The sequence below is a fragment of the Athene cunicularia genome (assembly GCF_003259725.1).
Source record: "Athene cunicularia isolate RWA chromosome 3 unlocalized genomic scaffold, athCun1 chr3_part1, whole genome shotgun sequence".
Lineage (NCBI taxonomy): Eukaryota > Metazoa > Chordata > Aves > Strigiformes > Strigidae > Athene > Athene cunicularia.
The window spans coordinates 88807238-88820031 of record NW_020799097.1 but is presented as its reverse complement, the minus strand read 5'-3'; the positions used below and the strand labels follow the sequence as shown (position 1 = coordinate 88820031).

General features: G+C 35.7%; 1 protein-coding gene across 1 annotated transcript in view; it reads right to left on the bottom strand.

Annotated features, from left to right (window-relative positions):
* Nucleotides 1-12794, bottom strand: part of CRIM1 (cysteine rich transmembrane BMP regulator 1) — a 176284-nt gene that overhangs the window by 92728 nt on the left and 70762 nt on the right. The window contains exon 3 of the mRNA XM_026844597.1: nucleotides 8451-8693. Coding sequence (XP_026700398.1) covers nucleotides 8451-8693 — 243 coding nt within the window. The remainder of the gene's footprint in view (nucleotides 1-8450; nucleotides 8694-12794) is intronic.

Genomic DNA, 12794 nt, shown 5'->3' with positions numbered 1-12794 from the left:
TTACAAAAAGACTTCCATTCTCTTTAAGACTCAGTTTTAAAAATCATTGACTCTGGAAGCTACTGAACTAATGTTAGTTAATAAAAACAATTATAAAAGTTGGACAGGCAACCTTAAACAATTACACCTGTGAATAAGATTAGTGACTAGAAATGTACTACGTTATTGATAATATATTTTCCCCAGTTTTAAAAATAGTTAACAATTCATTGTTTAAATTTCTCCTGACTGAAGTCCCTTTAAAAAGTAAAATACCTGAGTTATAGGAAATAAAAAGAAATATTAAAGAACTTATGCCTGCACATGTAAGCTACATTTCTAAAGATCACTCCATTAGGCTGTGCTGTTTAGATATTTATATATGGTGAGAAACAAATGCAAATTACCAAATCTATCTGTTAGATTACCGAATCCACATAATTAAGACGACTGACTCTTTTTAGGAAATAACAAAGAAATTCAAAAAATCAGTCTGAATATACATTTACACCTATGAGTCATACTCAGGAAAGTTAAAACACATCTTTATCTTATTTGGTCCTAAATCTCCCATGTTAATAATCAATACCAGCTCAGGCATTATCTATTTACTATTCCTTATCATAATTATACTAAGAACGTAGAGAATAAAACATGTTTCCTTCTTTGAAGAAACTACCAACTGACTGAGTAGGAAGGATGAACAGAATGTTATCAGACTGAAAATTATACCATATCAGGTGATTACAGATTAAACCACTTCAGTACTGACATTATTACTTACTGCTGTGCTAAGGCAGCTTGGCAATGCTACACCACACTTCTTGCAAGAGCTGATACCTTTTCCAAGTCCCATTTTCTGTCTTCTAGTCCTACATTTTTCAGGCTTGATCCTCAGAGGTACGCGGCAGTAATAATTCAATTGGTCACAGCGAGACATCAGTCTCAGAATTACATCTACTTAGTATATTTCATTAAGCATTTAATGAAAACACAAGTTCAATGAAACCAGTTTGCAGCTCATCAAGGTCAGGACCGGTATGTTTAAGACCATTAACATTCAAAGTACATGAGTATGTGAGTATCCTCTGTATAAGCAGTATTCAGAATCTGCCTTTTTCCAGTTATTTGGGAAAAAGAACCATCTGCTAAATCCGAGAAATCTGACAAGTTCAAGTAGTTCTCACTGAGAAAATGAACAAATTTAATTAAAATCCATTTGGTAGAGCAATGCAGAAAGTTACTAAATTTAAATGGAAATATTTAACAGTTACTCATTTCAACAGTGGCAATTACAGAATTAATTTTCTATCTCTTTGTAAACACACAAAAATCTATTTGCCTTTTAGACAGGTATACTCAATTCTATAATAATTCACTTAACCCCCTAGAGTTTTATGTTCTATTTTATTAACAAATGACATGTTTGAAACAGTTCTTCTGTGAGAAATGTACATCTAGTTCCTCCATTATCAAAACAGGCATTAAGAATCATAACCTCGTCAGCGTGGTCCAATGTGACAAATAGAATTTGCACGATTCTACTGTGCCAAGCAACTACCAATGTCCAGTTTCCCAAATTTAAACTAGTAACCATCCTAATTCCCTGGATTCAAGGCCCCTTCCACCTCCTGCTCAGGTAAGCAGTCTGAGAAAAACCAGACAAGTTTCACCAACAAACTGCTAGTGCACAGCTATTTTTCTGTCCATTTTTCCATATAACAGTAATGACAATGAAAGAAGAAATACAAGGAAACTCCCTAATCATGCCACCAAGTCTCAACTAAGGTGTTTTTTCTTCCTAAATAATTCAAATTCTTCGCAGTGGCTATAGTGTGCTAGTACATGGCTCATTAACACTGGAAAGCAGCCCAGTCTTTATTTTAAAAAGTACAAACCTAAGAAAAAATTACAGAAGAATCCCAATTCAAGAGCACTCAAAAAACCTTATGTAATTAAGTAGCTGCGGTCATTCAGTAGTTCCCCTGTTTGATTTGATTTACCCATTTTTATTTATTTTATACTTACTCTTACTAGTACCAGAGTGCCCTCCAATTCTTGTAAGAATTAGTAGGATTTAGTGAACAAAGGGTATGCACTGATCTTATCCACCCACAGAATTATATAATCCACACTCGTACCCCATCTCAGTCTTCTATCCAAACTAGGAGATCTTTATTATTACATTATTAATCACAGAACAGCTGAGGTTGGACAGGATCTCTGCAGGTCATCTAGTCCAACTTCCTTCCAAAGCCAGACCACATAGATCTGGTCGCCCAGGACCACGTCTAGATGGCTTTTGAGTATCTCCAAGGAGGGAGACTCCACCACCTCTTTTGGCAACCTGTGCCCGTGCTCAGTCACCCTCATGGTGAAAGTGTTTCTTGATGTTCAGAGGAAAGCTCTGTTGTTTCAGTTTATGCTCACTGCCTCTGGACTTGTCATTATGCATTGATGAAAAGAGTCTAGTTCTGTCTTTACCCACTCCCTTCAGGTATTAATATGCACTGATGAGATCTGCTCTGAGCCTTCTGCTCTCCAGGCTGAACAGTCCCAGCTCTTTCAGCCTTTCCTCACTGGAGAGAGATGAAGAGAGATAAGAAATGAAAGATATTTGAAGAAGGGAAAAAGTTCCTACTTTTTTTTTTTTTTTTTTTCAGATTTAAACGGGTTTCTCAAACTGGAAAAGTACTGAGCCAAACTTCCAGAGAAACTGAAAATATTTTAAGGTTACAGAACAGTCTATAATCAGATTCTTCATTACTTTGAGATGTCCCTCAGATTAGCTGTATAGTGTCCTAAAAAATAAGACTTCAAACATTTGCCAGTGAACTGCTGTTTCTTACATAGATTCCAATAACTGCAGTGTATACTTTTCATGAACAGGTTTATTATAAGCTGTTATTATACATTTTATTACAAGCTAAAAAAAAATGTAACGCTCATCATTTTTGTCTATCCTATAAGCTTTAAGCTTGAAATATACAGCTTGACAGACACATATCTTCAAGAACTCATAAACATGTTGCAATTTCCTATCAGTGAAGATGAACCTGATCACCATTTGCTTACAAGTCTCCAGGAACCTTCTCATGCACTGAACTTTATACAATGGCATCTGAGAGTTATTAATCTTTCTATGAGAATGTAGCAGAAACCCTACCATCATTGCAGACCCTAACAGAGCTGTAGTAATATGCAACCTCCTTCGTAGACCACAAAACCAAAGGTCTCTAATCATGAAACTATTAATAACTAAGTGAAAAGAATTTTATAGTAGCATACGTTAACAGAAGTATATTAAGTTTCACTTTTACATATTATGCTGACTTTTTCAACGAATAGAATGTACAGTTTAGGGACAAGACTTAAATAGCTGCCTATGCAGGATCAAGGTAGTATTTTTATCTCTGATGCAATACAGTAGCTCAGCACAAGAAAGACTGTATTTTTTCAGAAGTCACAGCTTTCTGAGGGTCCTGAACAAGGGTAAACAGTCTGCTTCTACAGCAGATAAAAAGCAGCACATAACACCCTTTGCTTTCATGCATTTCAACTGGTTCCTCATGAACAGCACAATGCAATATGATGACATCTGATAACAGTAGTTACACTTTCACTCTGGGAGATTAAAGTATCTTTCCATGACAATGCATCATCCATTTTACATTCCTTCATACTTCAGAATGTATTAAATACAACTAGAACAGATGGTGTTCCTGGACCTTCAATGCAGTTGTATCCCAGTCTGAATCACTTCCTTAACTCTCCTATCACAGGTATTTCCCAACATGGACCCCTGCATTTACTGATTTTTTTTTTTCCTCTTTCCTCACAAACATTGTCAACTTATAAACCATTTCTCCAGCTCCATTAGAAATGTATCTGTAATTCTTCCCGACTCATTTTCTCCAGAGCTTTCCCAGTCTCATGTCTTAAGTTCTCTCAACATCAGCTTCTAACAAAGCACCCAGCAAAACACGTACTGTTTCTGTAAGCAACAGAGAATTAAAAAAAAAAATAAATATATATATATATAAAATTCTATTTCTATCAATTATGTATAAAAACTTGATTTTGCTAAGTCTTGTGCAAGACTGCAAAAATTCCTGACCTCGTTTTCACTGCTGAAGCCATACCAGGGTGGAGCACAAGCTACTTCTCTGTGCATTACACACTACCTACTAAATTTTGCTACTGATCTCAGACTTTCCATCAAGCCCTGACTGCATAGAATTTCCCAAAGGAATAAGTCAAAGAATAACATTCTCTTTACAATTGTGTTTAATCCAAGAAAAAACTCCGTTTCAGTAAGAGCTATTTTCAGGCCATGTGGGGGGTGTTAGAGAAGGTGACTGAATGAAAGTTCTGCCAGAAAGACTTCTAGAAGAATGACAAATTGGCGTCTTTCCAACAGAGGTTCTCTTTAGCATGACATTTCCTAATGCTTTTCCAAGGATATCAGAAACTAAGAGATGATACTACCCACTTCAACATATATAACAACCAAACAAAAAGTTATCAATAAAGATAAACACACACCTGTCGAATAACTGCCAAAATAAACTGTTCATCTTTATTCAGAAGTGGCAGCTAGAGTTCCTATCACAACTTCTGGAAAATAGCTTTTAGATTAGATTTTAACTCCATCTTTAAAAAAACAAACATGATTTTAAAACACCATGGCTCATACTGCTTTAGTTTCTTAGCAAAAGAAGCACATACACTCCTACAAATCTTGTCTCAAGTTGTTTTTATTTTTACTGTTAACACATTATGCAGCTCCATTTGAAACCATTCATTCAAACTATCCTTAAGAAAAAAAAAACAACAAAACAACTTATTTTTGCGATTATTTTTTAAGAATTTTAACTCCCAGTCTAAAACTAAATTCTGTGCTCATTCAGTAAATTCACTGCTCATGGATGACCAGTTATGCACAGCCTGTAGGAACAAAGTACGTTGGTTATGGCACCAGACCACTGTTATCTCACCTCTGAGTTTACCAACTGCAGAAAAACAAAAGGGACATGACAGTTCTCAGTAGGTACCACAAGTGTAGTGAGATGCTTGTGGTGGAGCAACAGGTAAGAACTTTTAAGACAAATTAGTCTGGAGGTTAACAGGCAGGTATGACTAAACTACTAAGGTTAATTTTAACTGAATGCCAATGCCTCTAATCATTGTATTCCAAAAGTAAAAGTGGTAGAAGAGGAAGTGGATCTCAAAATGAAATTTTAAAATTTTATTCTAAATTTAATGTTAAGGAAACACTTTCTATTTTCTTTTCAGTAACTCAGTTTTCAATCACAGTATCTGAACAGATGCAGTTCTCAGCAGAAGGTTCCAAACTCAAATGCCACTGTAAACTGGAGAGTAGTGACATCTTATTTAGGGAACAAAAATAAACACAATTTATGCTTTAATTGCGCAAACACTTTATACTGGCATAAGGCAGCACTGCTATCATAGGAAGCAGCCCTCCCAGCTTCTGGCAATTTGCTTCCACCAGAAAAGCCCTTGCTGGTGCAAAATCACTATGGAGGCTGGTTAAGCAGACATGGAGATGCAGGAAGAAGCACTCTGGTAGCAGCACTCATAGAAATGAAGTTTTTAGGTTTGTGGCAAAGTACGGAACAGTTTTCTCTGTTCAACATGTAAACTACGCTGGATGTGCTGACACTATTCAGTAAAACTAGTGACAGCAGACCCACAAGAAACTGCATGAACACTTATCTACCAGGCCTTACACTGTCCATTGTCCCTTTTTCAGCAACACGGCACTAAAAACAGAAGGAACATAGAACAAAGCACTGCTAGTTCAGTGCCTCTCCAACTCTTCTTTCCTACAATTCTTCAGGGTACCAAGTAAAACTCTGAAAATGCAAGGTTTATTACCGGGCTTACCATGGGCGGAATAAATATTCCTGTCATCTAAGAAGCATTATCTGACTACACTTTATGACCACTATTTCAGCAAATCCACACAGATAATTCACACAGTGTTCATACATACACAAAACCAGTCATATGCTACTACATAAATTATTCTATAATTCTATAAGCCTATGAATATACAATCCTAATGAAACAAGATATTACATATCCTGCTCTTAAACAAAAACATTTATTTTAAACAACAGACAATGGTGAAAATGATGGAACAGTTTAGATGAAAGACAGCAAGGTTCATGCTGACTTGAAAATGTAAATATAAAATCCCTAAACTTTCTATAAGAAGGGAAACATTAAAAAATTCAGTATTTGTTTAGTCTCTAATTTTCTTTACATATATCAAGTACAAACTATGTTGTCTATAGGAGTACAGTTTACATTCTTTGAAAACTGAGAAAAGTTTAATAACAAATCTTTGCAAATCTAAAAAGAAGCCTTCTGTGGTAAAGTGATTTGTAGTCTAATAAGATTTGTCAACATCCATCTACTCCTTTCCCTGTCTTCCAGGGAAAGTGTTGGCTTGCTTTTTCTTTCCGATCTTCCTACTATGTCAAATGGCAAATGAAAGAAACATCTAGAGCAAACTTAGAAAAGTCAACTTGGACAGCCACTGAAGTCTAACTTAACAAAAATAAGGTTATGTAGTGACCTGGCTGAGTTCCATAGTAATAGCACTCCCTTTTTTTCCCTAAAGCCAAGGCACTACAAGAAGTAGGGACCCCACTTACTCTGTAGTTTCCAGTTTAGCCTTTAAATCTTTCATCAGCTGTTACTGTGGGGATGTACAAGAGTACTCACCTAGACTTGTCAGCCTCTTAATCGCTTCCTAAGACACAAACTTTCATCATCTCCCAAGATAGGGGAGAACTCTCTGCTTTCTCTTAGCCTCTTAATTTCTAATCCCCATTGAAAAGCTCTACACTTCCCTTAAATTGTTAGTCTCCTTTACCAATCTCTTCAAAGCCTCTGCTCTTCCACCCTCCCAACATGCACCTTCATTTTTCCAGTCCCACGTACCTTCACCTCTTAACTCCCTACTTCAGAAAACAACATACACACAGTTACATAAGTCCACTAATGCAATAAATAATCATGTATTCGACTTGAAGATTCTGTAATACTAATGAGTTGAAAACAAGTTTCAAAAAGTAACCTACAAAGATAAGTATAGACTGAGTTACTTGCAAACTACAAGATGGGAATGCAGGTAGTAGCTGGGAGGACATGATCAGAGCTAATATTTTGGCAAGTAAAGAAATAATCCAAAGTCGGCATGATATAAGTCATCAAAAGCATGCTTGAAGTACATATAGAAACAATTAAAATGTACAAATAAGGTAGTTCAGTAGCAGTCATGCTACAGAAAGACCTTGGTATCATAGCATTTTACAAACTAGGTGTAACTCTCACATAAGAGTCAGCACTTATTTAGAATTTTGCACAAAGGACAGAAAATAATTGTTCTACAGTGTTTAGTGATGAAGACTCAGCGAAAATAGTAGTCTGTTTTGGACATCTCATTTTAAAGACATGGATAAAACTAACGAAAACTTATAGAGGGGCAACAAAACAAGGAAGGAGCTCAAGGAAACTATGCCATAAGAAATTACAGCCAATTCTGGACGAAAGAAGACTAAGGTTGACAAAATGTTCCAGAGCAAAAATTATAATAAAGACTTGTTCATCAAGTACTCAGGACATAGAACAAAAAAGTCTGCCTAAATTTCCACACAGACATATTTGCACTGGATATTAGGAAAAACACAAAGAGAAGCACTAGAAGATACAAAAACCGTACAATCTTCTTCTGTGAAGGCTTTAAGAAAATGTTAAACAAGCATAGGAAAGGCACAGCTTAAGCATACTTGAATCTGTTTGCACATAAGATTTGGGATTATACAATTTTACATGCCTGCTTTCATTCCTCTTTTTATTATTCATTTTTACCAAAGCCTAGATCAAAAAGAAGAGCGAATTACATCTTCCACTTCACTGAGAATAATAAATCACAAGAAAAGGTGATTCATGTTCTCATGAAATAGAAAATGGGTAAATACTGAAATTATTGTAAAGTCTTTCACTATGCTCCTCCACAATCCTTTTTGCTCTCCAGTTTTTAAGAGGCATCACTTTGTAATCCATAGAAATCTTCAGACAGAAACCTTAATTCCCTACCCATCCACAATATATTCCTTCTATGAAAAAACTTTGTATAATCTAATCAGTATATAAAGTATGTCACTTTCACTAGTAGTATCCACAGAAATGCAATATTCTCACGAGGATTTTTTTCCTTGTTGCTCAGTTTAAATTAACGTCTGAAGGAAAAATAAAGTAACACTTATCTTAATATTTCTTATTTTTTTTTAAATGGGTATTGTCCACATAAAGTCATTTTAATTTTGAAGAAGAGTCGGAAGAATTTAGACACTATATAGGCTTTAGCAGATGCGATTATATATGTTTTGTGCTTCTCAGATATTAAAAAATTGAAAAATCGGTTCCAGTTTTACCTGGTTTACATTCATAGAGATCACAGCATTCGCCTGGCTTTCCTGATGCCTTTGAAACCAATATATTCAAATAACCAGGCTGGCAAACCTTCCTCAAGCAGCCTGCAGGATTACACACGCAACGGCTTGGGAGCGGACAGCATTCACCAGGAGGAGCATAGCCTTCAATCAAGATGGAATCTTCCGGACAGCGAGGAGAAAACTGGACTTCACAGCGGGCCTTGGAGCAATCAGGTTTCTCTTCTGAAAGGGAGAGAAAAATCAGCACACCATAAATGTCAGTAAAACACTGTATTGAAGCTGTAAAGACGAGCTCAGATAAAGCTCCCTTTCTTCTCCCTCACCCCCTAAGAAGGAAACTGCTGCTGCTGAGCTGATTAGCAAAAATTATGGAATATGCTTTAAAAAAAATCTTAGTATTTGCAAGATGGAAGGCTCATTATGAAATATTTTATAAAAATTCTAATTTGTGCAACGTGCGTGACTGCTGAACCCACACAGACTCAAAAAACAGCTGTGAAACTACACATTTGGCTATGACATTGAGAAATAACTTGTCATATCATGCACAGTCCTGATGTTCACACCTACACCTTCGATTTGCTAAGACCTTCCATTATAAGCAACTGATTTTAATTGATTAATTTATTAAACTTGAATGACCTAAACTAAGATTTCACATACTCAAAAAGCTGGTTAAAAGTTCAACAGCTAAGTCCATACATTATCAGAAGACAATTTTTCCTGCACACACTCCCATTGCTCACATTAAAAGTGTTGTTCCTATGTACTTCAGCAGCTTGGACAGTAAAAGAGAAAGGGTTTGACTAACACTGGCTACAGGCATTAGAGGTCTGAGGCACTGGCTGCAGGGACATAGCAATAAGAAAAGTAATACTGAGGAACAAGGTCAACAAGTTGGTGGGAACAGTGGCAAGCTGGACAAACACTGAGATAACAGACGATGAAAACACAGCAGAAGGTTCTTGGACAGCTAGGTAATATTCTTCCAAAATGAGGAAAAGAAGTCAAGATTCCTCATTGTCAAAAAACCAAATCTTAATTCTGGAAAAAATGTTGTGTTGTGCCTTTCAATGACTGAGCCACATTGGGAAAAATCAGACCATTCCTGTGACCGATTTACTCTGTAATGCAAACAGTGAGAAACTTGCTCATATTTAAGAGGGTGTCACTTTGCCCAATATATCTGAGCACTGTTGAAAAACAAGTGGATTCAAGACACTCAGAAGAGCAGTATCTTTAGGTCAACAGGATACAGTGGCTTTGGAGGCAATGCAGGGAGCCATCTCAGGCCTGACCAGAAAAAAACCCCACAACGGAAACTCAAGACCTGAACTTATAAACTGCTTGTACCACTCCTTGGTTATCTGCAAGTTTGTAAACTAGATGGTTCTACTATAAATGTCACTATTACCCCTACAAACGTAATTGACTACTTCACTTGTTGTCATTAAGTTAGATGCAGAGTAGTAGAAACAAGTAAAAACAACACTATTCATCTGATGTTTAAGGTACTGCCATTTTAAAAAATAATCTCTAGTGATAATTTCAATGATTGAATAAGACATATCAAATATCAGCATCTCTGATAAAAAGTCAGGAATGTATTCTCCAAGGTTTTAGTAACTCACTGTTTTTGGAATTATTAAAGTTACTGGATATTGTGTTTGCACTGCAAATGTGTAATTCTGCTTCCACACATACACTAAATGTCAACAACAATGATATCTTTTTCCAGAGGATCACTTCTACATTTAATTTTAGTATATTCTTTGGAATTCTAGGTCTACTGAAGAATCAAAGCAGCATTGCTTGCCTACATGGCTGACTTCCTAACTGTGCTTTAGTTTCATTTAAACTTAGAGGGATATAATGCCTAGAAATATATAAGTGCTTAGAAAAATATTAATCTAGGTCTTAGCATTAGTAATTGCAAAAGGAAATAATGAATATAAACATTTACATCAATTTTAGTTGGCAAATACAGCAAAACAGAATTAAAAAAATAATTACATGTATTTCCTTCATGTACAAGCAACAGTGATTACTAACTTAAATGTGATACTAGACAGCATCGTAACTTTTCTTACAGTTAAAAGCCCCACTATTTCCATCTGTCTTTAAAATAGCCTAGGCTAGATATGTACTTCGCCTACAATTTTAAATAACATTCGTAAGACCTTTTTTTTTTTTTTTAAACCTACCCTTACGTTTAGGTTATTATCTGCTTTATTAAACACAGTGTTCAGGCTGAGCGTTACTGGTTACAGCAGTTTGCTGCAGAAAGCTGTCACTGCAGAAAGTTGTATAAATAATAGATAACATACTAGTTTCAGTATTTTATTGACATTCTTTAGTTTATGGATATAATAAAAGGCTTGACATTTTAGCTTTTAGAATCTTTTCATTTCCATGGCATGTTGTTCAACTGTGCACAGAGAAGTAATAGAACAGTACTGAGGTATTCACACTGTTCATTACTTGATCTACCCTAACATTATGCATCCAGCAATTTTCGAATCTCCATGACTAATCCCATCTTCATGTAGTCCCTCTTGTGAAAAGACTTTGTATTATACATTTTTTAAATGTTTACCTACTATTTTTACTTGCCTGCATTTACATACATACGTGCATCTATATTAGGATAAGTGTTTCCTCCAGGACTGACTGTATTTGGCCAATATATGCCAACTTTCAGAAATGCAAGGTTTGTGAGAAATGCATGTCAAACTGTTGGGATTCAGACTATTCAGGACTCTACATATATTTATTTTGAAGACCAACGCAAAGCCTAGTGTTGGAGTTGATAAGATCACCTAGCAAAAATATGAAGAAAACAAGGATATGTCACTATCAGCATGTAAGAAGTATTGCAAGCAGCAGAAGAGAGAAATTTTAAATAGAGGACAAGTATTTTTATATAAAACATTCATGCAGTATTTCATAGTTATTATCTTTGATAATCTTTTCAACATTATTGTGCTCAATGTAGTTAACTGTAACAGAATACAACAGGATTCTACGATTAAATAAAACTGGCCATTGCTTTCAGAGGAAATGGTTTAAACACAAACAGCCACCACCTTGCAAAGACATGTTTGTGTTTTAATACCAGGTTACATAACACCAGCAAATATTTAGAAATCAAACTTAATAGTTTTTCTTTTTAATCCAGTGTCACTATTACTTTTGTACTTCATGGTCCTGAGAAATAAACAAAACCAACTCCCTACTACTACTTGTGTAAATATTGTGCTTCCAAATTATTATCTCAAACTATGCACATGATAAAACATTCCCTTCCCAGTATATAAATGCAACTGAGCAACATGAAAGTGAAATATATTAACTCGAGCTGGATCAGCCAGCGGACAGTTGTCCTGCAGCTTCCCTAACTCCAGCCCACAGCAGAATCAAGGGCAGAAAGAAACTTTCTGCAGATTACGTCATGATCTGGTTCTTAATTTAGATGTGGACTTCCTTTTGTGGGAAGGAGCGAGTGGCTGAGACGACGTGCGAGTGGCACTATTTAAAGTGCTTTCTTGTAGAGAGTACTTATACTTCTGAAAATAATCTTCATCCAGCAGCTCCCAGTGTAGCATTACTATATTTTAGTTCAAACTTTAATCAGGTAGCACCATACGACCACAACTGTGCCCTCAGCCCAGCACTCACTGGGAGGTGAAAAGGTGGGAGCTCTGTTTTACTGCAGTTCATTAAAAACTGATGAGGGCTCCTCATTTTGAAACCAAGCCTGATTAAGAGACATTACTTTTAAGCAACCATTAGAAAAAGCTTCAAGGTTTTTCTTTTTTCAGCAAATGGCAAGCATACCCCTCTTCTCTATTTACAGGGATAAAGGTCTGTATACAAGACATATTTCTGCAATTCATTGTACTAAACTTGCTTATCTTTTCAAGACTTGATCAAAAAAAGGCATCAGAACTGTAATTGTTCTCAAAATAAATTACAAACATGAATACAGCCATAAATATCACTGCTCTAGCAGGATTCCTGATCTAATTCCATTCCATACAGCTATTTAAGATTTCATCAGACAAGAAAAATCATTTAATAGCTCTTTCTTCCTTTATTAACAAAGGCTTCCAGACCTTACAAAAGGAACACGTAAGAAAACATGTCAGAACAGAATAATTAAAAATACATCAGACTATCTCAACAGACAGAAAGGTAGGGCAATGGCAAGCTATGTTCCACAGAAAACAACTGTGAAATAAGTGATATTTTTGCTAGTTTATCCCTTTTATATACCAAACAGGGACTGTTTTAAAGCAGCTTTTCAATAGACCAAGGTAAATT